This window comes from Danio rerio, chromosome 5, assembly GCF_049306965.1.
Source record: "Danio rerio strain Tuebingen ecotype United States chromosome 5, GRCz12tu, whole genome shotgun sequence".
NCBI lineage: Eukaryota > Metazoa > Chordata > Actinopteri > Cypriniformes > Danionidae > Danio > Danio rerio.
The window spans coordinates 13,631,950-13,659,410 of NC_133180.1; the positions used below are offsets into that span (position 1 = coordinate 13,631,950).

The 27,461-nt window shown below is 34.7% G+C and overlaps 1 protein-coding gene across 1 annotated transcript in view; it reads left to right on the forward strand.

The window, feature by feature from the left end:
* The window catches only part of ppil2 (peptidylprolyl isomerase (cyclophilin)-like 2), a 78,057-nt gene that overhangs the window by 45,887 nt on the left and 4,709 nt on the right, over nt 1–27,461 (forward strand). Inside the window, 5 exon segments of the mRNA NM_200991.2 lie at nt 9,042–9,131; nt 9,952–9,985; nt 19,051–19,168; nt 21,355–21,411; nt 24,055–24,127. Coding sequence (NP_957285.2) covers nt 9,042–9,131; nt 9,952–9,985; nt 19,051–19,168; nt 21,355–21,411; nt 24,055–24,127 — 372 coding nt within the window.

A 27,461-nucleotide genomic window follows, 5' to 3' on the forward strand; every position in this document is an offset into this window, starting at 1 on the left:
AAGCAACTAAAACTTGAAGGTAAACAAACAGCGGTTTATCATAAGCTTTCATCCATAATTATTTACACAGGGATTAGGAAGGAACATAGAAACGTTATCTGACTAACATCTAGCTGCTTAATGTCTCTGGAAACCGAAAACCACCCAGCTATACAGAGTCTAGATAGCCTATAACAAGCTGTCTTTATAAACACACACATAGACACACAGCATCAAGCAAGTGACGCAGACAGCATCACGCTCACTCTCATTCACACACACACAGCACCAAGCTCTCTCTCTCTCTCATTCACTCACATACACACACACATAGACAGCAACAAACAAGCTAAATGCAGCATCACGCTCTCTCATTCAACTTAACCCAAAAGATTCAGGGCTTTTGAAAAAGCATTCGGAGCTGAAGACTTAGAAGCCACTACCCCTGCTGCGCCTGTGGCTCTCATGCTATCTGTACATTATTATTATGATTTTTTTTTTACTTTTGCTGTCAGGCCATAGGATATATTTAAATTTTGAAAAGTTTGTTTTCATAAATAATTTTTTTTTTCAATAATGGTGTTTTTACTAGATATTTTTTTTAACTACATACAGTATAAGATTGTGTACACTTCAATTACTTCAGATTTATTGAATTCTAGCATTATTGTATTACTTGTATGCACACTTTGGCTCAGTTTTACATGACACAGTGCACAAAAGCAGCGGATTCATAAGCAAGGCCACAAGATAAAAGACTTAATTTGCTTCGGAACATTTCTCTAATTCTAGATTTACATTTATAGTGGTTTAGGGAACATGTTGTGAGAATGAAGCTGAAGTTAATTTGTCCTTTTCCAGCTTAATGTGCAGTGACAGCTTCTAGTGTGCGTGTGTGTGTCAGTGTGACTTGGGATCCAAGGTAAACACTGCCTAATGGACACAGAAACAGCATTTCATGCTCTTCATAGACCTAGTAACTAGGTGCTATTTTTGTGTCTTTTCATTGGCTGTGTGCTTGTCAAATCAGGATAAAGAGGAGAGGTCACATTGATAAGAAAATTACCCTCTTTTTTTCCTTTCCTCCCTCCTGTGGTTTGCTTGCGTTTCTGATGATTCTGTTTGTGCTGCAGTGTTTACAAAGTAGTTATGTCTTTTTTTACTGTAACGATAAATGTTATAAAAGGGTAAGAAAATGTCAAGATGTTCCCATTTTGTTCCACCCATAAATAGAAGGATTTTGTCAAAATACATTTAAACCTATTTTTAAAATGTATCAAAAGATTTTATTGCATTTAAGCACATTTTTAGTTAACAGTCAGAAGTATGCGATATTATTTATTTATATATATATACATATATATATATATATATATATATATATATATATATATATATATATATATATATATATATATATATATATATATATATATATATATATATAAAATACTTGTGTGTTAACTCTTGTGCATTGTTCAAATTTACTACCCTTTTGTTATGTTAGGAATGAAAACATTTACTGAATTAGACCACTCTAAAAATGCATCAGAAAAATATTTTTTCAAATGTTTTGTGCATAAATCTGTTAATCAACCTCAGTTCTGATCAAAACTACTAAATGTTTAAAAAATTACAGGATTAGCACATTATTTTCCAAGATTAGAAATTATGTCACTGATTTGGTGGAAAAAAATGTTTACTGGATTTTTTTTTTTACTTTTATCACAGGCTTTGACATTAGGTACATAAGGGTGAAATATTTTTGTGCAGTATTTTTTTTTATTTTACATTACCATGTGTTTTTTTAAGTGTTGTTATAATGAGAATTTAGAAGAAAATTACTTTATCTTAAAATAGTGTCTGTAGTACTTTTTGAAACCGTATATGTTTTTAACAATATTAAAAAGCTTTTTTATTAAGAAAATATAAAAATAAGGGAAATGTTAGAAAAATATAGTAAAAAATATTGTAAGCCAATGCAGTTTATATGGCGGTTAAACATAAAAAACTAAAGCAAATACATTTATTTTACAAGCGAAACTATTTATTTTTTATTACATTTAGAAATACCTTAAATGACCGTTTTAGATTAACTAGAAGATTAGAAACATTTTAGATTACTTTAGGATATTTGCTTTTTAGGTTAAAAGCTTTATGAAAAATGTTTAAAATTAAAGTATCTGTACAGTTGTTTTTTTTAAAAAAACATTTACAATTTGTATAACAATGCTTAATTGTGCTTAATTAGAATTTTATATATTTTTTTGCATTGTGTGAAAGCAACAAATTCTGTTGGAGGGCACGAACCCTGCCCCCAGTTCAGCAGGGTGTTTTCACACCTCTAGTTTGAAAAAAGTCAGGAAAGTGGGTGATTTCAGCTCTGTTTAGGTGGGAGTGTCAAGTGGCAAAAGAAGGAAGAGTTTGCATGAAAAGGGGAGTTTCAGTATGTGCACTACAGCTGATTTTCACACCGGCAACACTGACGCAGGGGAGATAGACAGTGATTAAGAGAGCAGCATTTACAGCAGATCTGAGAGCTGTGTGGAAGTGGAGGATTTTCAGTCCATAATATTGTAGTGATTTTACTGTAAACTTGAGTAATTAAATCATTTTGACTAAAGGATGTCTTTAAAAACTGAAAGAATACTGCTGACGATATGAACTAACTTTGCCATCTGAATAAACATAAGCAAAGAACACTAATCACACACATACCAAATCTGTAGAGACAGGACAATCAACACCAACTGGAACAGTGTCTTTTTTAAAAGAAGATCCAGATTTCACCATTTCCACATGTGAAAAGCTCTCTGGTAAAAAACAAAAATGTTCCTTACATATTTTGTCGCTTGTTAGCAGACCACTGTAATCCACAGATGTGAGTCCAGCTGCGCTATCATAGCGAGGAATTGAAAACAAAACCTTTGGTGCAGCACATTTAAAAACGCGACACTGACATCCCACGTCTCCAAACAGTTCTGCTTCTTTTACTTGTTTGAATTACGGTTGGCAACACAACATGATGTCTCTCTGAACACTGTAACTAGTAAAAACGGTCTTCCAAGCTATATCATACAAATTGAAATGAAGTTGCCCCTCATTCACAAAAGAGCGGGCTGATTGGCTCGAACCAAATCTTGCTCATTAATTAATGAACGGATGTACTGAAAACTCAATGACGTCATGTTGTACCCGCCAATACATGCAGCTGATCTCCACACTGGACTTTACACAAGGATCTATCCGCTGGGATGCTTCAACATTTTTTTTTTTCAAAGGGAAGAAAGAATTTGCTCCTAACATTGCAAAAACAACCAGTTTTTACTTTTTTGTGAAATATATGTGCCCTAATAGTGTTTTAACATCTCATGATGTGTTCTGTTGTTTTGTCACAATTTAAACAATGTTTTTTTTTTAATTATAGACTGTATAAAATGATGTTTCAATGCTATAAATAAAGCAAAGCTCATGAAAGTTTGTTTTACAAGAAAATAAGAATCTGTTTTCTACATAACATTTTCAAGTATAATTTAAGACATTACTTGATTGTTTTTGTAATTAAAATGTATTAGCAGACTAATTTAAACCAATGGCTTTTTTTCAGAGTATAAAAAAAATGATCCTCTTGCCAATGATTTACAGTGTACTGCACATTTTATTTTCTCATCATGGCATTTGGATTGGAATGTCATTGTGCTCCGTTACATAACTCTGTCAGATGTAAACAGAGCTGATGATTGAGATCTCACTTGACAACTTTATTTTTGTAGGTGTTTAGTGTGTCTCTGTGCTTTTCATGCATGACTGTGTGACATTGAAATCTGAAGCTTTTTCTGTTGAAGTCCTGACATGTTTGACCTCCTCTCAGCATAGCATAAAACTTTAATGTGGAAATTGCTTTCTGCGTCTCCCAATAAGCACACAGTGTCTTTCCTGAGTTTATTGACTCACAAAAGATTTATTTGCAGAGAGTGATGGCTGATCGTCATAGAAACGAACAAATAAACATTTGCAGAGCAGGAGAGGAAGAGGCTCCATAAACGTTCAGTGCTTTGTGTTTCATTTCCTGCAAAACATACAGTAGCAGACTTTACAAACGTCCAGATGTATTACAAACATACTTAATTGTTTATGGAATTTTACAGCCCACAGATGTTTTTTGTTTTTTTGTTTTTTGTACAAAGGCTTGTGTGTACAGTATGTTAAGTGTTAAGTCATTAACCTAACTTACAGAAGTTGTGATGTTGAATGTTTTGAAGTACACTACCGGTAAAAAAAATTTGGGGTCAGTACGATTTTTCCAAATTCCAATGTTTTAAAATAAACTTAAAATGCTCGCATTTATTTAATCAAAAATACAGTACAAATTGTAAAATGTTATTGCATAGGCATATTATAACTGTTCCAAAGTTGTTTAGAATTTTAATAATTTATTCCAGTGATTTTAATGATGATTTTTTTAGCTTCGTTACTCCAGTCTTCAGTCACATGATCCCTCAGAAATCACCCTAATATTAATGATTATTATTATTATTGTTAGTTTTATTATTATTATTATTATTATTATTATTATCATTATCAATGGAGATAATAATAAAAGCAATAATGACTGGAGTAATCATTTCATTTGAAACTACATACAATGAGAAAGCGGTTATTTAAAATTGAAAAATAAATATTTAAACAAAAAAAATTTTACATTTAATAAATGGCGCCTTGATGAACTGAATAATTTTCTGTAATAAAAAAAAAACATGAGAAAAAAACTCACCCCAAACTTTTGACCGGTCGTGTACATTTGCGCAGGTTGCCAGATTGATGACACCAACATAAGTGTGCCTGACTTTCGAGATTAAAGGCTGATTTGTCGTCTACAAAATTAAAGCAACGACAAGCAATAGAAGAAATATTTTAGTTTTTGTTCTAACTAACACCTGAAATAAATATTTTAGAAAGGACTTCAATTTCTTGCAGCTAAACAGAAAACTGATATTGATCACCTCAGATACAACTCATGTGCTTCATTCAGTGTTAAATGCTAACAATGTAAGTTTGAATACCATTTTACATGACATTTATTGCCATACTACTGAAAGCAGCAGCAGATAGTTCACCTCAGATCTCAGAAATAAACCGTTTGAAATGAACTTTAGAACTGTGACTGTATAGACAGACTAAATTCCAAATAGCCAAATTGCTTATTGCAAATCTGACTAGGTAGCGTGTTGTTAGGACACAGGGTTACAATGTAACCTGCTCACCTAATGTTTATGTTCGTTAAATTTATATTATTGGCTAATTAAAAACTATCTCATGTGAAACTCTGAATCTGCGTCTCATTTCGGAGTCTGCTACCGTCCCCCGGAAGTTGCATTTCGATCATGGACACACACTTAAGAGCCTTTCCAATTAATGAATGAATGAATGAAATGCACGTTTTTCCTGCAAGGAACCCGGGTTGCTGAAACATAATTGGCTATACTGACATTGGGCGGGTTGAATGACCAAAACAAAGACAGAGGTTCCTGCATGTAACTAGCATTTTCAAAGCTGAATATCCGACTTTAGAATGGTTTTTCAGATAAACAAGATTGTTCAATCAGCATGTTTCTTAAGTATCTGCAAACACATTATGATATTTTTATGTTTTAGAAGAGTCTTTGGGAATGTTTGGCCATTCCTCTTTGCAGTACCTTTTAAACTCTATCAGATTGGATGGAAAGCGACTGTGTACAGCCATTTTCAGATCTCTTCAGAGATGTTTAATAGGATTTAGGTCTGGTCTCTGGCAGGGCCACTCAAGGACATTTACAGAGTTGTTGTGAAGCCACTCCATTGATATTTTGGTGGTGTGCTTTGGGTCATTGTCCTGCTGGATAAAAAACCATTGCCCCAGTCTGAGGTCAAGAGCACTCTTAACCAGGTTTTCATTCAGGATGTCTCTGTACATTGTTGCGTTCATCTTTCTCTCTATCCTGACTAGTCCTCCAGTTCTTGCTGTTAAAAAACATCTTCACAGCGAGATGAAGCCACCACCATGCTTCACTGAAGGGATAGTATTAGCCTGGTGATGAGCGGTGCCTGGTTTTCTCCATATGTAACGGCTGTCATTCACTCCAAAGAGTTCAATTTTAGTCTCATCAGAGTAGAGTTGGGCCGATAGACGATGCCAACGTTCATCACTGATGACAACACGATGCTGAGCCGGTATCGCCAATCCTCCGCCTTGGCCTCGTCGCAAACCCGTTCTCGAAAGATACACACTTAGGCCCATTTTACATTATAATGTCTGGGTGTTAAAATGGCATTTTAGAACGAAAATGATCCACATCCACAGCGTGTTTTACCTAGCATTTCTGAACAGCCCTCCGTCCGCTGAAAACGCACATCACCTGACCATACTTAGCCTGCCATACACACACACACACACACATACAGCCACAAACTGTCATGCGCTCCTCTGAGCTCCAGAGAGCAGTGCACGTCGGACAGTATATCAAGGATGTACCACTGGATCACGTCTCACTAAAGTTGTAAAACTTCATATTCAGACATCCCAAGTCTCCCGGAATTTCCTGGAGTCTCTATGCATAAGTCACGCACCCTTCTCACCCCCGCATCCCTTCACGTCGTGCGCCTTTTCAAACACCCCCCCGCCCCTACACATACACACCCAAACACACACACTGCCCACCCCCACGGTATTCACATGATGACGATGCCATTGTCCACCGCCATGTTTCACATTAGACATCGTATGATGCCAAATTGGTCAACATCGCCCACCCCTACATCAGACCAGAGGCCTGTTTCAGTAAGGAGGTTCAAACAACTCAGAGTTTAAACTTGAACTCTGAGTTGATTTACCGAGAGATTAAAAACTCAGAGTTTTCGGTTTCAGAATAGCTGATCTGAGTTGGGTCAATCAACTTCGAGTAGACCAACTCAGAGTTAAGCGCGCACACCGTGACTTTAAAAAGGCATTATCAATAGAGCGTAGACATTACGAGTGACTATGGCAATATCTTATAAAAGAGATCACCATTTCTTTCTCCAGCTGAACTTGATGTTCTCATGCAAAGTTATAGCAAATATGAGTGTGTGTGTATATATTTGAAAAGAAGCAACCATCAGTGAAGAAGAGACAGTTAGCGTGGGAAAACAGCTGCTCAAGTTAATGCCTAATTTCACTTTTTAAGTATTTAAATATTTAAGTATGATAAAATAAGTAATGTAATTTGTGACGTTTATATTTTTTTTCTAAACTTTTTTATACATTTATTAGTTTTAAATGATTTAACAGTGAGCTTGTGTGTCTGCCTTTTTTATTGATCAAGTGATAGAGGTTAATATAACATTTAGAAGGTAAGCAGTACTAAAAATAATTTTTAGAAAGAATAATAATCCCATTAATCTAGTTACATGCATGTCGAAGGTGAATTTAATTTAATTATTTATTAAAACAGGATAAGCCATTCTCGTACAGTTCTTCTGTGTGTGACTAAAATGTAGGCAATAGCTATGTTTCCATCCAAATATATTACATAAATTTGTGCAAAACTGGAATATTGCATAAAAGATGCAAATAAAATTCCATCCAACGAGTCAAAGAGAAAAAAATCGTCACTTCCTGATTAAACTGGCACCAAATATCAACAGTAAAAACAGAATTTACTGTGGTAGAAGAAGCTGCGTCAATTAATTCTTTATTTAGCCTAATTAATGTACTTGCGCCTCGATGTCAGAAGACAATGCTGAAACACAATGAACACGTGGGGGCGTCTGAAGCCATGAGACGCGGAGACTCTTGACACGCACCAGACGTTCGGGGGTAATTAATAATATACAATAATACTGAAACAGTTAAGGCATTTTAGAATGACTAAAACAATATTTAAGCCGTGTTACAGTGTGCTCAGCCTCCATTTACACACATTTTCATTATCATATGATCATGATCTTTTTTTTAATGTACATACTGTAATTTGTTCAGTAAAAGTGTTTCCATCGTAGTTTATGCGCACATTTTCTATCGAATAAAAGTTTATCCTACGCAGTTTTGCGCGTTTTTTATGCATATTTTTAAAAAGTTATGTGAATCATGACGTTTCTATCAATCGTTTTTATGCACGTATCCAAAATAAGCATAAAAATAGGTGGGTGGAAACGTAAGGCTAAGACGAGAAATACGCTTCATCTTTAAAAAAGGGGAGGAGACCGACAGAAACTCTGAGTTTAGAGAATAAAACCTGCTTCTGACCAGGTTAGATTCACAGAGTAAGTTACCACAGTAACTGACTCTGAGTTAAAGTTACCTCTCTTTCAGAAACAGGCTTGACTTACAGAGTTTGACAAACCTGCCATTTTGAAACGGAAAACCCAGAGTTTCTCTCATTTCAGGGTTAAAATACTCTGAGTTTTCAGTTAACCTCCTTTCTGAAACAGGCCCCAGAGAATTTTGTTTCTTATGATCTTGAGAGTCCCTCAAATGCCTTTTTTCAAATTTCAGGCCTGATTGGTGGATTGCTGCACAGATGGTTGTCCTTCCGTAAAGTTCTCCTCTCTCCACAGAAGAACGCTGCAGCTCAGACAGAGTGACCATGGGGTTATTGATTTACCTCCTTGACTAAGGCCCTTTTCCTCAATCACTCGGCTTACATGGCCAGCCAGCTCTAGGAAGAGTCCTGGTGGTTCCAAACATCTTCCACATAAGGATGATGGAGGCCACTGTGCTCATTGGACCTTTCAGAGCAGCAGAACTTTTTCTGTAACCTTCCCCAGCCTTGTGCCTCGACACACCTGCCTCTGAGGTCTACAGACATTTCTATGTCTAACGAGCTTCAGAATAATTATATTATTGATTGTGTTGTATGATTGTATGGTCTATTGCATTCTAGCTGTGTTTGTAAATTGTCAAAATGTCTTCATGTTTTTTGTTGTTGTTGTTGTCAGTTTTACAAGCCGCTATGCAAGTGTCATCATACTGACAAACAGTTTTCATGAATCACATCTTCATAAATCTCTTGACATTAAAACTCTTCGTCTCTTATTCCCCGCAGGTCCCCAAGGCTGGAGAAAACTTTATTAAACTCTGTAAGAAAGGATATTACGATGGCACAGTATTCCACCGCTCTATTCGAAATTTCATGGTGGGTAAATTACTTTTCATTTATTATATGATATTTTGTTGAATTTATTTATTTTGAAGTTTACTGTATGTGTAAGGTTTTAATACAGTTTACATTAAGTGCATGCATGTGAGTGTTATGTTGCTGCCAATTATAATAGGAATGATATAAAATTGCATTCTGTTACCCATTGAATGCTTAATTATGACTGGTTCATATCACTTTTTCGTATAGTTTATTTCAAAGTTCCTTACAACCTAAAACAGCAAAATAAGCAAAACAACTGACCAACCAATACACATACAATTCAATTGGATAAAAATTATTTACATCTCCATCAGTCTGTATATCCATTGATCGGGCCTCAGTTACCATCTCAAAAAATTGTTAGCAATGTAGAATTAGGATGAGATATGTGGAAAGAATTAGTCACAAAAATGCTTTAAGGACAAAGTTTGACATGTTTTTAATAAAAACTGATTTTAGATGTACCGAAATGTATGTTGATTATTAGGAAAAGAATGACTGCATCTGAAGTAGTTTAGAGATTCTAAGTGCTCGCTTATAGAAAAAAAATCTTATTAGGGTATATTTATATAATACAAATATTAAATTGTATTCATGATGCGCTTTTCTTAAAACTCAAAGCGCTACTCATATACATATATCTTATGTATGATATATACAACAACAATATGATATATACAACAACAAATAAAAAACCAACCCCAGCCAAAATTACAAGCTCACATAAAATAATAAGTAACAAGTCAAAAATCACACTCTGTATGTTATGTTATATGCATATTAATATATGTCATATGTTGTTTTTTGTTTTCAGATTCAAGGAGGAGACCCTACAGGGACTGGTACAGGTAATTATTTTAAGATTTAATAAGAATTATATTTAGTTTCCATCACTCGGGTATAATGGTATGCTGTTTTCAGACTGATACCTAGTTTTGAGAAGTGTGTTCACAGCAGTAGTGGTATTTAATATAGATTTTGTTTTTACAGGAAAGAGCAAGTAGAGTATTATTTCAAATTATACATGAAATCTGTTATCATTGATATGCATTGTATATTGGATCTAAAGCCTAGACCGTATATATAATAGATGAGACCACCTGATGCTGTATTAAAAGGTCATCATTTTTTTTACTAGAACAATTTAACATGCTTTAATTTTCAAAACACATTATTTTACTGCACATTTACTGCAGCACCTCTATTGCAAGTGTTTGTGAAATGATCTGATTGAGAGGTTTCTATAAATCCCTGCCTTTAAAAAGCACATGGTTGCCTGATTAGCCAGCTGACCCAATGCTTTATGATTGGTCAAAGACCACAAGCGATTATCAGAAATGTAATACTTCTTACCATTATCACCAGTTTCAGGCTACTAAAGCATATATAAAGACAAACAGTTGAAATATCCTTTTAACGCTATCATTTTGAACTTGAGTCACAATCCGATATCTATGTCTGGTCGAGCAAATCAGTCAGAATCAACTTTATACATTTATTTATACAAAATAGTCTTAATTAGTTAAATAAATAAAATAAAATTAATTAAATAAAACAGTTGCATTCAAATATAAAATACAGCTTTTCCACTAAAGACCAAAATGAGATATGGCGTGCTGATGATGTTGATTTAGATTTGTTGTTTTTATCAGCTATTTTCTCCCCATATGTTTTACAGTCCTTTTGTCTTGACATCAACCATCTTCTTTTTCTCTCTGCTGTTGCTATTTTATTATAGTTTATCAGACAGACCCCTATGGATGATGATGTAATCGCATCCCGTGTCTACTGCGGACCAGTTACTTTTCGAATGTGCATTTGCGCATCATGCATCACACACCAAGATTAGTTCTGATAGCATATTTTCCAAAAAACCTCTCTCAGTCATATTCTCATCTCCTTTTTATTAGTCAACGAAAATGTCACTATATTTTTATTATAGTTGTTGTCATCGTCACTTAATAAACTTTTTCGTCACAAAAATTATGACATTTCTAGTCAACGAAATGAACACTGCTACGTGTCTGAACACAATGTACAGTGTTTTTATGTTGTTGCTGCTGCACAATATTATTTTCAATATGGAAGAAATTATTTCATTATCAGTTTATCGAATAAAATACAAATTACGTTGTATTCAAACTTGTGACCATTAATTGTAAATCCAAACAAACCCAGATTTCTCTCATGTAGTCTCTTAATTTAAAATTGCTCATATTTTGACTTGCTGATCAGAGGATCATTTTACTACTTTCTTCAACTTTCTAAATAGCGTGACCTCAGCTTACTTCTCCAAACATCAATCTGAATGCTGTTTTGAGCCACATTTCTCAGGGATGTTTGTCGTGTGCTCGTAAGTGTTAAAAGTCTGTCTGAGAAACAGAAGGCTAAAGAGCTTCTGCACTCAATTCCCTCAAAAAGCCATGTACGTATCTAAAATTCAGTCCCATAAAAAATGCACAAGCCTCACCTGAGACCCTTGCGTAGAGAGAAAGATTGAGAGCAAGTAGACTGAAAGATTTTTTTTTCTTGAACGGAGAGTGAATTTAAAGTGTTGCGTATTAGACTTGAAGGTCAGAAGCAATTTCTGTTTTCCAGTCATTCTGACTCGACTCGTGTGTTTGAGACCAGGTTTGACCTAAAAATAGATTCAAATGGAGGAAGTGATTTTGCATCAGTACAAAATGTTGATCGGCTGTCCCGAATATGTGCTTTTAGTCACTTGAGTGGGACATTTTAGTACAGTAAGTGACCGTTGATGTACGTCAGAATAGAGTTTGCTGTGTATTCAATCTCTAATAATGTGGCACTTCATAATTAACATCATTCTCTGGATAAAAGGTGATTATTTTACAAATCATCATTGTCGTAATTGTATAATAGTAAAATTTAAACCATAAAGATCATGTGCTGGCCTTGCTCCATAGTGTTCCACCGGAAAAATTTATTTACCATCTCCAGGTTGGGGGAAAGTCCTTACCCCATGTGGATGAGTTCAAGTATCTTGGAGTTATGTTCAAGAGTGAGGGAAGGATAGAACATGAGATTGACAGGCAGCAGTAATTCGGTTGATGTATCTGTCCGTTGTGGTACAGGAGCCGAGCCGAAAGACAAAGCTCTCGATTTACCGGTCAATCTACGTTCCTACTCTCACCTATGGTCATGAGCTCATGACCGAAAGGACAAGGTCTTGGATACAAGTGGCTGAAATGTGTTTCTTTCACAGGGTGGCAGGGTGCACCCTTATAGATAGGGTGAGGAGCTCTGTCATCCTGGAGAAGCTCGGAGTAGAGCTGCTGCTCCTCCACATCGAGAAAAGTCAGCTGAGGTGGCTCGGGCAACTGTTTTGGATGCCTCCTGGATGCCTACCTAGGGAGGTGTTTCCACCTCAAGGATGACCAAGGACACACTTGAGGGACTTTGTCTGTCGGCTGGTCTGGAAACGCCTCAGTATCCCCCGGAGGAGCTGGAGGAAGTGTTTGGAGAAAGGGTAGTCTGGGGTTCTCAACTGAGACTGCTGCCCCTGCGACCCGACCCGGCCTTAAAATAATCTATATAAAATCAGAAAAAAAGCGACTTTGTAGCTTTCCACTTTTTTCATGCTCAAAAACACACACAGTAGCTGACACACATTGAAAAGCATTTATAGTAGAATTGCCAGAACGTTATTAAAAAGTTTGTTTCCTAAAAAGTGAAAAGAAGAGATATAAGGGGTGAGCTCTTCCATCCATTAACAGATACATACTGATAACTACTGACATTATGCCAAACCATAATAACATGGCATATTTCATTTTATTTTGAAAGCTTTGATCATGTATTCAGCTGTCCTTCAAATAAATAGTATTAGTCAAATTATTAAAATTGTGTTTTGGATGCAGCAATAAGAAGTCATGAGAGTGACGGATCACACCGTGTTCCTTTGAAGAGACGCTGTGTTCTTTAATAATGCTGCGCGGGGAATGAATGTGCAGTAATTATGATGCTGCAGGATTCATCAACATCATTAAATCAAGGCTTCTTTACACACCGGCTTGTTTCTGTGAAGCAAAAAACATCACAACTCACGCTGACATAGCCGTTATAGGCATATGACAGATGGTAAAGAAATATTAGAATATACAATCTTGACTTGAAACAACAAATTGAAGGAAAATCAAGAAAATGAGGTGATGTATTTATTTGAATATACTGTCTACTTTATATTTATTTGATAATGTGGCAATTATACATTTTTAATCAATTCAGTTCCATGGAATAATCAGATTAACAACAATTAATTGCATATTTTATGTGTAACTGGTTTTAAATTGCCTAATGTTGACTCGAAACAAAGGTTGCGCATCAATCTTAATTCTCTCAATTGACTTTATATAAACTCTTAGGGCCCTATCCTACATCTGGCACAATAAGGCGCAAGGTGTGGATGGTGCGGTTTGTTGCTGTTTGCAGACTAGCATAACCCGAATTTTGTGCCACTTTGTGGACTCATGGGTGTTCTGGTCTATAAGGAAGGTGTGTTAAGGTGCATAGTTGGTGCATTACTATTTTGAGGAACTGAAATAAGCTGCGCCATTGAACAACTGAAAGCCGGTTTAAAGTCAGCGCAGGGCGCATTAGTTGTGTGCCTATGCAATTCCATACACTTACATATGCTTAATACACAGGATGTACAGCAACACACAAATCTCTTTACACATGTAAAAATTAAAGTATTAAAATGTTGCAAAAGTGATTATTTTCTACATAAATATAAAAACCACTGCCTCCATGCCTTCTTCAGCTTGGGGGGCTTTTTTTGTTTATTCATGACAATTTGCATTAGAATAATGATATTATTATTCGTGGTATTATTTATTATATGCAGATTAATATTTGTTTTAATAAAAACAAGTGTAGATTTCTCCACCTGTCTGGTGTTGGAGACTAAGAATAATATATAGTTTAATAACTAATTTCTAATTATTTATTTTATCTTTGCCATGATGACAGCAAATAATATTTTACTAGATATTTTTCTAGACACTTCAATACAGCTTAAAGTGACTAGGTTAATTAGGTTAACTAGGCAGGTTAGGGTAATTAGGCAAGTTCGAAAAACAAATATAGCTTAAAGGGGCTAATAATTTTGACCTTAATGTTTTTTTTTATTTAAAACTGCTTTTACTCTAGCCAAAATAAAACAAATAAGACTTTCTCCAGAAGAAAATATTAAGTGCGTGCGTGTGTGTATATGAATATATATATATATATATATATATATATATATATATATATATATATATATATATATATATATATATATATATGTATATATACTCGGGCTGTCAAAATTAGCATGTTAACGCACGTGATTATTTGAAATATTTAACGCATAAAAAAAAATACCGCAAATAACGCAGTTGCCGTTTTTTTTTTTCTTGTTGTGGCCGGCACGTCCATAGAGGCGACAGGCACCCACCTTGGGCAGCAGAATATGAGCGAACCTCCCGGTCCTCACATTCATCCGCTACACCCACTCCTTCCCTTAAAAATAAAACCGCGTGATTGCCGTTTGCCTAGAGCGCCAGTTTAGTTTGCTCTGGTCCTGCGTGTGTTTAACGTGCAAAGAACAATAGATAAGACCAAGGACGCACTTTTAGAAAAAAGTTTCAGTATTAAACAATTAATGTGGCATCACCTGGCTATTCTGAGTTTCCAGAGTTTCATGCAATTTCGGGTGTTTCATTTTTTAATCTTTAGACTTTAACTGCAGTTCAGCAGTTCACTCTCATTCAGCATATTTTCATTCAGGATGTTTTAATGGAATTTGATACCGCATGGCGAACGTAAAGAAAAAACATTTCGGGACTCATGTGATCCTTTAAGGTAATCAAAAATTGCTGCCTACATGGTCGACTCTTAATCAGTAGTATCTTAATCATCAAAGCTGAGTATTAGTGTCCATGTGAATGGAAGTGCCGGATGAATTCGCAAGCTGTCAAAGACAGCCCATTTCTTCTCCTTAAGCTGTGTCCATGAGCCCTCAAATGTTTCCCCCCTATTGTAAAGTGTCTGCTTCAAGTTGGTGTATCAAAATCTTTGCTTGTGAAATACAGCCATACTTTAGAACGCTTAGTTTTAGCAAATTTGATGAACGCGATCGTGCTTGTTGATGTATCTGAAGGGATCCCTATCGCTTACCGGCACTGCGTGTGCGTGTGCGTGTGCGTTTGCTCGTGCGTTTGCTTGTGCTTGTGCTTGTGCGTGTGCGTGTGTGCGTGTGTGCGTGTGTGCGTGTGTGCGTGTGTGCGTGTGTGCGTGTGTGCGTGTGTGCGTGTGTGCGTGTGTGTGTGTGCGTGTGTGCGTGTGTGTGTGTGTGTGTGTGTGTGTGTGTGTGTGGTCCACTAAGAATCCAACATAGAAAGCATTTTTGTTTGTTATTGGCATGGATTGTTTTGAAATTCAAATGGCACTTACATGCCTGTTTTTTTTTTTTTGTAATTAATGCGGCATTTTGTGATTATTTACAAAAAAGTGTGATTAATCACATAAATTTTTTAAATCATTTGTATATATGTATAATAATGTATAATATATATATAATATATATGTATGTATGTGTGTGTATATATATATATATATATATATATATATATATATATATATATATATATATATATATATATATATATATATATATATATATATATATATATATTCATTAATAATTATAATAGATAAATAATAATATTTGTTGTTTTTAATCTTGTCTGCCTTGTTATTCTGTCCAGTTGATTTATTTATTCAATTTTATCCACTTCCAATAACACTTTTTTTTCCCCCTCTGTTTTAATCAAGTCAGTGGCGCAGGGTTGGAAATGTCAGCAAGGTCATAAATTATGCAGAAATGTCACCTGGGGAATGTTTTATGAGGGCGTGTGCTGTAAAGCCAGCACTCCACAACGACACCAGCTGCCGGACGGTAAACAGTTGAGCTAAAATCATGCGCTACTGCTCATGGACTATTTGAAAACTCTCACTTAACACTAAATTCAGTAGATACCTGCGTCTTGAACAATGTCTGAGTTCTGGAAATGTTTCTAATTTTAATTTGAGTCTTATGTTAGCCTCTGCGCACACTCACATATATACATGATCACTTGCTGTGAGATGTGCCATCCAGCTGAGCTTTTGATTGAGCGTGATGAAGCGTTAATTAGTGTACCTGATTTGGCGGGCTTTGGCATGAGGTGTTTGTTTATGGTGGCAGAGGACGACGCATGGTGCCTGTGCAAGGGGCAATGGGTTACTCATTTTATAAATGGTTTGAAATGATTCAGAAGGACAATCTGGGTCAAGTTTAGTAGAACTGCTTGAATATTTCAGTGTAAAATCTGTGGGAAGTATTAAAGCTGTAGACTGTACTACGTTATATGGGGGAAAGTATTCAACACTTTGTTTTTTCCTGGGAATAATATTTCTAAAGGACCCATTGGAATTCAACCAAATTTTGCTAAAAATGCCTTAGATGCCTCTCATATGGAGAATGAAGCCACATGCATAGCTCAGGTGTCATCTTGACGGTTCTGTGGGTCTCGTCTATCAAATCTGATCTTTATTTTGTATTCTCTATTGGATTCAAGTCAGGGGATTGGCTGGACCATTTTTCAGCTTGATTTTCTTTCTCTGAAAGCATTTGAGAGTTTGCTTGGCTGTTTTTTATTATTGTCCTGCTGAAATGTCCACCCTGGTTTCATCTTCATCATCCTGCTTATGTAGATGTTGAACTGAAGCAGCTAATATTTATTTACAATGGTGAAGGGCAGAGGCTTCCTGAAGAACTACTGAGAGATTTCAGCTGCTGTCTGGGCTTTCACTGCCTTTCTACACCTCCCTTTCTTCTTGTGTTCAATACTTTTTACTCGTCGTTTAATTTTATTACGTATAACCTCATTTGTAAACTAATTTGTTTAGTTTTCTTTGCATAATTGGATTTTCTTAGTTGTTACCAACATCTGGTAAATTTCAAGTCAACAGCACCTTTAGAAATATGTTTTCTGAGAAAAATTGTTCAGCATAGTATACTTACTTCCTTCATTGTAGTAATGTTTAAAAGGTGGGGTTCTCATGCTTATGAAAAGTAATCAGAAAAATACTTAACAAAAGTATGATCTGAAAGATTGTGCTGTTATGCTCAACAAAAGAAATACAGTAAAAGCAACAATATATCTGTTATTACTGTTTTTGAACAGCTTTGGTTGAGTGTAAGACTTTAATCTTTTAGATGATACTTTTATAATCATTACTTAAGTCTTTAGTAACATGTTCTTTCAGAATTTTTTTTAAAATGCTGAATTTTGCTCTACAAAACTGGCGTCATTTTTTTTATTTTGTCAGTGTATTTTTTTGGGTGTAGACCAGGGGTCTGTTCTTGTGCATTGCTCATTTGACTGAATGATTTTATTAGTGATGACATTGTCCACAATAGTATCGTTCTTCAAAGCTCATCCTGGAGTTGTTGTCAAGCCACAGGTCTAATTTAAGATTCACAACATTGTCATTGCAATCGAAGGTGATACCAAAAGTCTGTAACAACTGCTGATATTTTCTTACAAGAATGCTGCATTAAGTTGGGGAAGGTAATAATGTTGTAAAATTAATGTTAATGTAAGTTAATGTAAATCTGTAGTATACAATCTAAAATAAAGTAACAAAACTGTCACTATTTTTACCTTTTTTTTAAGAGATTGTTATTTAACTTTTTAGTGACTAATGTACACGTTTGGGACTAATATGAAAACCTTTTAGTTTCAAATGTAATCTCTGAAAAGATACCGTCCTAGCCACAATTTCTGAAAGTGTGTGACAGTAGAAATATTTTTTTTGTAAAGGAATCATTACATAACTTGTGGGAGTCATGTACACACAATGTTGGGAGCTAATATGCAGATGTTTTGATGTAGCGCAGGAGATGCAGACACTTATCAAATATGAAAATGCTTTTTTATGCTAAATTAATTTTAATAAATTTAGTTATGGCTTTTTTTTTCAAGGGATTACTCTCACATAAGACACTCTTGAAAGAGAGATTACAAATGTCAAGAGGTTTCCTGGTAAAATAGGTTTAAAAGGATAAACCTAAAAGTAAAACTAAGTGAATTGCTAAATACTATACTTCGGACAAAATGTAAAGCCAGAACACATGGCCTAAAATAAATGTGGAAAGTTATTTTGTATCATTTAACAAACTGTTTCATTTACTACAAATTTGACATTATTTTGCTCACATGGCTGATAATTATTCAGACGAGCTCCTGATGATGCATTGATGGTCACAATTTTAAAGATTGATAGATCAGTCCTTCACAGTAATCACGAGTGCACACAAGAAACTCAAATCAGTTCATTCTGATGTTTTTATTTGATTTTCATGGTTATTTGAATATCCAAATTATCCAGAAATCATAATTAAAGGATACAGGATCTGCCAAACCATCTTAGATTAAGCAAGGAAAAAAGAACAAACCTCAAGGTTTGTTTACACTTTCCTATGAACCGGATCACACTTACAGAGCAATTGCATCAGAGATTACTTTAAGCAAACTGTGAAAAATATAGTTTTTTTCTTTTCAAATGAATATTTTGGGGACCAGAATGCAGTTTGCCAATGTAGTTTAGTGCCAGCAGTGTCAGAGAAATCAAATGTCTATTTGGTTATGCAAATGTGTTTGTTTTTGTGATGATTTTGTTCTTCCAGAGCAATTATTTCAGGCTACAGTTGTGAGCGCACTTGCAACAGGGTTGTTATTGGCCATGTGTCATATTGTGTTAATGATAATCTCATCCAAAAGCTCCCTATTGTTTTCAATATTAAGTTTTTTTTTTTTTTTCCACCTCCTGTCAATCCTCTATCTGTCATTGTGTGTATCAGGCGGTGAGTCTTTCTGGGGGAAGCCGTTCAAAGATGAGTTCAGACCCAATCTGTCTCACACTGGCCGTGGGATTCTGAGCATGGCCAACTCGGGACCAAACACAAATAAATCACAGTTGTGAGTAAATGTTTCATCTACACATTATTACACTTTACTGTCGTCACACTGTAGCAAACTTTATTCAAACTGCATCAAACATTCGGCTTTGTTCTAAATACTGCAAGTTATTCAGCCTCTCTCTATATACAGTTGAATACAATTATTATCTTCTGTGAAAATGCATTATTTTTCAAAGATTTCAAGTGCTGTTTAACAGAGCAAGAACATTTTCACAGCAATTTTCTCTGATATTCTTCTTCTGGAGAAAGTCTTAGTTTTTTTTAGTTTAGCTGAAATAAACATTTTTTTCAATATTATTAGCCCTCTTAAAGGGGTGGTCCACAGTGTATTTTTAAGGCTTGGTTGTGTTTATAAGATGTAAAGCAATGTGTGCTCAAGCTTCTCTCATAGAAAATCACGTAATTTTTTCACATATCTTACTTTGATTATATACAGCTACTCAGCTAACATGAAAACAACTGTTATATTTCCAAGTTTTTCTTAAAAGCCTGCCCTCAAGAGGCTCTGATTGGTCAGCTAACACAATGTGCTGTGATTCGCGGATTCCTACAAACTCACACTTTTGCGCTGTGTAAACACTCTCAGTGAGAGTAACTGTTAGCAGTGTTAGCTGCCTAAAAAAAGAGCACAGCTGAACTTCACGCCTGCACTCTAAAATAAAACCTGACAAGTGTCTTTCTTTTATATACAGTTGACGTCAGAATTATTAGCCCCCCCTTTTATTTTTTTTTTATTTATTTTTTTTTTATATATATATATTTCTCAATTGATATTTAACAGAGCAAGGACGTTTTCACAGTATGCCTGATAATATTTTTTTCTTCTAGAGAAAGTCTCATTTGTTTTATTTCGGCTAGGATAAAAACAGTTTTGAATTTTTAAAAAGACATTTGAAGGTCAATTTTTAGCCCCTTTAAGCAATATTTTTATTCCCATAGTCTGCAGAACAAACCATTGTTATAAAACCATTGTTATTAACTTGCCTAATTACCCTAACCTGCCGAGGTAACCTAATTAACCTAGATAAGCCTTCAAATGTCACTTTAGGCTGTATAGAAGTGTCTTGAAAAAATATCTAGTCAAATATTATTTACTGTCATCATGGCAAAGATACAATAAATCAGTTATTAGAATTGAGTCATTAAAACTATTATGTTAAAAAAATTCTCTTTGTTAAACAGAAATTGGGGGAAAAATAAACAGTGGGGCTAATAATTCTGATTCAACTGTATATTCGGGTTGTAAGTATGAGTAAATAATATGAAACGTTCTCATGTCTTTTGCGAATTTGTTATTTGAGATGAACATTGTGGGTGTTTACAGCAGTTTGACTGATAAATATGGATTTCTAACTAAATTGTTGGCGGTGCCAAACAGCATTTCCTGTTTTTTACGTCCTTGTTTACGTCCTCACGTAAACATACCATTAACGCTAGAAATGTGTGCGTGTAGTTCATCAATTTTGACAAATAAAAATACTTACAGGTTGTGGCTTACAATCCACAGCTCTATCTGTTGGAGGAGTTTTTAGTGGAATCCAACACTGATTCTGGAAGCTCTCCTTTGTCAAACGCTAGCTGTATATTTTTTTAATTCTCTGGAACATAATTAAAATGAAACTGTAAACACCTCTCTCTTTGTGTCGTGTCCTTTGGAAGCCCAAATACAGAAACAGAAGAAGCTCTGTGAAAATAGCAGTGTTTGGGTGGCATTTTAGCTTTCTATGCTATAACATTACAGCGCCTTTGTCCACACCCCTTTGCTGCGTGTGGTGTTCACGAAGTGTATGCGCATAACATGAAGCCCTTGTTGTCTCACTAGGCCGGAAGTATTTTTTGTAGTCCCAAAATTTCCTTTGCTGTAGGCTTTAAGTTAACTGTAAAAACCAATGTCTCCTTTTGTATTGAATTTTGAGCACATTACATTGAGAGATTTTGTTTATGTTCACACAGCTACACATGAACTAAAGTTTAAAATATGATATCGCAGTGGATCACCTCTTGATATTGTTCACTTGGCTACAGAAAAAAACACTGTTTTTCAATAACTTGCCTATTTAATGTTATAAACCTAGTTAAGTAATTAAATTGCGCTTATACGTAAAAATGCTTGCATATGCCTTAAACATGAACTTGCCCTGTTTATAAAACTCACACAAGAATTTTTTTTTATTCCTGTTTCAGCTTTATAACATTTCGCTCCTGCGCATACCTGGATCGGAAGCACAGTGTTTTTGGAAGGTAAATATTTTTGGGGATTTATTAATCTTCTCTAAGGGCTTTTGACACTTACTAAAGGTACGCCCATATGTTTTATTTATTTCATTTCTCTTTTTTTTCTATTTTTATTATGTCCATTTATTTCTGTCTTTAGTATGTTTTTGGTTAAAAAAGGTAAAACCAAAACAAAATGAAAATTGTCTGTCTGTCTCTGTCATTCTATCTGTCGTTCTATCTCTTAATTGTTCTATCTATCATTCTGTCTATTGTTCTATCTATCTATCAATCTATCTATTTTATCTATTATTTTATCTGTCTGTCTGTCTTTCTATCTATTAATCATTTTATCTATCTATCTATCTATCTATCTATCTATCTATCTATCTATCTATCTATCTATCTATCTATCTATCTATCTATCTATCTATCTATCTATCTATCTATCTATCTATCTATCTATCTATCTATCTATCTATCTATCTATCTATCTATCTATCCTATGTTGCATGAATTTTGTATCTTGACACACACACGTATGCATACTCACACGCATGCACTCTACACTGAGGGAAAATCTTGCCCATTTGGCACTGCGTTGAAATCCTTGGACTGTAGCTGTGGAATTCGGAGGTTTGTCAGCATAAGCCTTGACCAAACTCACATGCACCCCTCACACCACATGCTGTTTGTGTGTGTGTGTGTGTGTGTGTGTACTTACTGAGCACGTGCAGTTAAGAACACACACACACCCCTTAACCCTCAGCCTATGGGGCACCTAGTCATTCTTTAAGAGAAAACTGCCCACAGGACCCGCTGTAGAACAGAAACAGCACTATTCATACAGATTTAATACAACGAACAAGAAAATTAATGGATAGCTTACTGATCATTTTACGTTATGGATTGCTTGCTGACCACCAAACTTGGGAAAAGTTAATCCAGTTTGATCGAGTTTCATTTAATAAATCATCTATGATTATAATTTGTAATTATATATTTTTCAATTCAATTCATCTTTATTTGTATAGAAATTTTACAATATCGATTGTGTCAAAGCAGCTTCACATAAATGGTCATAGTAACTGGATATTTGAATGTTTAAGAAGCTGTTTGTTAAATTATAAAAAAAATGAGATGAGATTGTTGCTTTTTTTGGAATAATCATAAATGAGGAGTCTGTATGGCATGTAAACCTTTTTCTAGATCTTCCATATTAGTGTTTACTTATAATTGACTTTTATATTTTCATTTTGTATTATTTTGATAAAAGTTAGAGAATAATTTAAATTATTCGGTGATGTCCTTGTCACTTTAGCTAATTAATATTTTTTTTATTGTATGCTTTGCTATTTTTATTACTTTTGAGCACTAGTTTACATAACTATAATGATACTACAGATGTAGCTTGTATAAATCATTCTGAATTTTAAAAAATAGCAAAACTACAACATTTAACCACATATATTACAAATAATATTTAAATGAATAGTCCTCAATCAACTACTGTAATAAACCTTGTTTTGTTGTTATTTATTGTTCATCTAAAATTATATTTTATGTTTGTTTTTGTTTCATTTTTAGTTATCAATAGCCTGGTTTCAGACACAGATTATGCAAAGAATTTGCTATTATTTTGTAAATGTTGGTAAAATGGTTGGGAAATCAAACAATTTCCAATAGCCAAAGTTACACAGCTAAAACATTACAATAAAATCAAACGAGGAAAATAAATCTTTAAAAATGCATAAGGGACAAAAGTCTTGTCACCTGTCCAAGTTTTAGAAACAACAAATCATAAGTTGACTTCTAGTTGATTATTTGGCATCAGAAGTGGCTTTTATGAAAGGCAAAAGCCTCTAGATTACACTTATTTTACTAAAATAAAATATGATCATGCCTTGATTTTTAATCATTTAATTAGGACAGTAACGTCTGACTTTGCTTAGACAAAAGTCTTGTCACTTAACAGAAATAATGCAACCCCAAACCATGATTTTTCCTACACCAAACTTGACTGATTTCTGTGGGAATCTTGTGTCCATGTGGGTTCCAGTAGGTCTTCTGCAGTATTTGTGATGATTGAGATGCAGTTCAGCAGTTGATTCATGTAAAAAATCTACCTTCTGCCACTTCTTCAAATGATCAACTACTGTAGAAGTCAAGTTATTATTTGTAGCTCTTACAAATGGGATTGTTGACAAGACTTTTGTCAGATAGTGTATATGTAGTAAATCTGTTTCCATTGCAGTTTTGCAATATATTACTTTTTCCACATTGCCTGAAAACCCCCCATTTAATGAGCATAAAACATTTCGCGATATTTGGGAGTTTCCATTTAGCATATTTTCAAATTAATTTGCAAGATTTGACTGATAATGAAAATGCAGCTTAAAACAACTGTGTGGCAAATCAGTCGTAAAAACTACTTATTTACTTGGTTTTTATTGTACCTTTTTAGCAAAATGGCTCAAAATGAAGGATACAGGATTTTCACATTTGGCTGCGCTTTTCCTTTAAGAAATGTTCAAGCTTGTTGGCTGCTGTGAGGGAGTTTGATCCAGTCTCAATAGAGATATTATGACCGCTTGGCACTGAATAATACCTCATTTACTTTTAGCAGAAGCATTTTAATAGGATTTCTGTCCCTCCCTTGCTCTCTTTTAGAGTGGTTGGTGGTTTAGAGACTCTCTCAGCGATGGAGAATGTTGAAAGTGATCCGAAGACAGACAAACCCAAGGTGCTGAAGCCTTTTATTTATCTTCTGTAGCATCAGAAATGTATGACCAGGTTGCACAATCACACAGTATGGTTTGTGTGTGCTTTGTTGACTCATGGTTCCTCCTGTTTGTTTATATTTTACACCTGCTGTCAAATACCAGAATGCCAAAAGATAAATAGTTCCTTTTCAAACAGCTTGAGAAGACAAACCTCTCCTTTTTACATTGAACCTTTTTATTTTCATTATTTTTTGTGTGTGTTTCATGTCAAAAGCTAATTAAATATTTTAGTTTGGGTCATTTAGCTTGATACTTAAATGCTCTTTTTTAAAATTATGTAATTTTTTGAATTTATTTTTTATTTCTACATTTTTTAAAAGGAATGTTTCCTTAGAGTTAAATGTGTGAATTTGACAATTTTTTAATCCATTCAGCCCAATCCATTCTGTGGGTCTTGTGGGAACATTTTTAGCTTAGCTTAGCATAAACCATTAAATCGGATTAGACCATTAGCATCTCGCTCAAAAAAAAAAACAATTTTTTTTTTGAGTTTTGATAATTTTACCATTTAAAGATTGACTCTTCTGTAGTTTTTATTATATTTTCATTCAACTCAAGTTTATTTGTATAGCACCTTTTACTATAATTATTGTTTCAAAGGTTTACAAAAGGTTAAATACAAATTTAAATTAAATATAAGTTAATATGTACAGATATGGTTAACCTGCAATGTTATTACATATAGGTGATGTCTGTGTGTACATGTTTAATGAAGTGTATTTGTGTATTAAGTGTATGTGTTATATTTGGCGTCATCTCTTCATATGTGTTGTCCTCAAGGTTCTCAATGGTTAGCATCATCTCTTCACAGATCTTGGATATCATCAATGGCGCTGCACAATCTTTAGAGGCCTTGTGATGAGTACCCCCAAGTGGAAATAGAGAACAAGAAAACAATTAGTTTAACTGCTGTTCATAATATGTAGTAGTAAATTTAACTTGAACGCTTTTCTCAAACTCGAAGTGCTACAAAACAATAATACAAAAAACCTTGGATAACAAAATGCAACAAATAGTTCAAAAATGACAGAAATCCTCATACATTAAAAGCAATACTAAAAAGGTAAATCTTAGGCAGTTTCTTAAAGTTGTCCAGGGAACTGGCATTCCTGATGGTTGTAGGTTAAGCATTCCATGATTTTGGTGCATGGTAGGAAAATGCCCTACCTCCCATAGTGTTGAGTCTGCAACAAAGCTGAAACAGAGTGAGACCCAATGCAGAACGTAAACAGCGAGAAGGAGATGATACAGTCATCAGATCACATATAACCAGGAGCAAATCCATGTACCGCTTTGAATGTTAAAAATCAGATTTTTAAAATCAATACATGACTTGACGGGTAGCCAGTGTAGTTGCTGAAGTACTGGGGTAAGGTGATACCGTGTCGTGTGTGTCAACATGCATGCAGCTGAGTTTTGAATGTACTGTAATGTCCTGAGAGCACTAGCTGGAAAATTTATTTACAGAAATCTAGGCGAGAATTGATGAAGGCATGAACAAGCTTCGCAGTGACTACGTTTACATGGACACTAATAATTTGATTTTAATGCGATTAAAATACTTTTTTTATACTTTGATTAAGAGTATACCATGTAAACAGCAATTTTTTATTAATTAGATTGAGGTCATAATCGAACTAAAGAGAAATCGAATTAAGGCATGGAGTATGCTGATTTTAGTCGCATTATTGAAGTGCAGTACAGACATGTAAACACCTTAATCAAAATATTACCCTTATGTAGGACTTTTTGCCTCATTTTGCGACAGGGTAGTCCACACACACACACACACACACACACACACACACACACACACACACACACACACACACACACACACACACACACACACACACACATACATACAGACACGGTTATGGGACACACTGTTTGAGGCATCTACCGAGTCAGAGCAGACCACAGACACCTGTATTGCAAAATGCAGACTTTTTTTTTCTTCCATTCAGCATGCGATATGAACTTCCATTAAAACAACACTCTTCCAGCAGATCATAGTTGCATCCAATATCTCGTTTGTCACGGGGGGGCATGCAGGAAATGTTGCCGAATGAAAGGGAAAGTGCCAAACCACAGATCAAGTCGACAAATTGATAATGAAACACAAAATTATTACACAAAAAGCAACTCATGTAAATGCCCTAATCTTAATATTGTATTAATTAGATTAAGGCAAATAATTCTAATTCTGATGTCCGTGTAAACATAGTCAGTATCTGGTGTCGAAAGAAAGGGTCTAATGTGCGCAATGTTTTAAAAAAAGCTATATTTGTTACATGTTTAAATGATATTTTAAGCTAAGACAAGCATCAAAAACTACGCCAAGATTGGGCCCCTGTGGAGAAGGTGATAATTGAAAGCCATCGAATGAAAGCGTAAAATTACTACTCTTATTAACATTAGAAGAGGTATTTGTATATGTAAGGGGTATATGTATTTGAGCAAGAGATATTAAATATCAATGCAAAAATGAAGTGCTATAAATGAAAATAGCAGTTATACTAACAAACAGAAACAAACATAAGTATTTCTAACAAAATGTCTGGTGCATTAAGACAGGAGGAGTGTATCCTTCAGGTGGTTTGTCTAGCCCACTCATCTGCATAAAGTACACTCATGCATACTCTCATTCTATTGTAATAATCAAGGAACTTTGCAGCTGTACTTTTGCTGCAGCAGGGTCAATGATATTGCACAGCGCCTGAAAACAGCGCCCAACAAGGTAACAGTGCTGTGTAATATCATTGTGCCTGCTGGAGCCATGGTACGGCATCAACGTTCCTTCATTATTATGCAGAGTATAGTTCTTAGCCATATCGGCCTAGAAAAATAGCAATTCTTCATTTACTGTCGGTCATAGTAATTACAGAAGAGCAAAGCTTAACAGGAAAATCATAGAAACTCCTTTTTTATATTTTTGACTGAGATGCTAATGGTCTAATCCTATTTAATGGTTTATGCTACGCTAAGCTAAAAGTGCTCCAGCCATCCCGGAGATTAGCTTTCTTGAATTTTTTGGGTTCAAAAATGTGAAACTCAACTGTTTACCTCTAGGAGAATTGTAAAATGAGTGTAGAAATTTAGTTTAAAGTCATCTACTTCTTCAAAAAGGCCTAAGACAAATTTGTTTTTCATTTTCATTTATTTGCATGATTTTATTTTGTTGTGCTTCATGTGAAAAACTTTATTTAATCTTGCAACATTTAGCTTGATATTTCAATGCTTTTTTTCTTAAAAGGTAACCGCATGCTAATAGGTAAAGACTGTTTTCTAAGC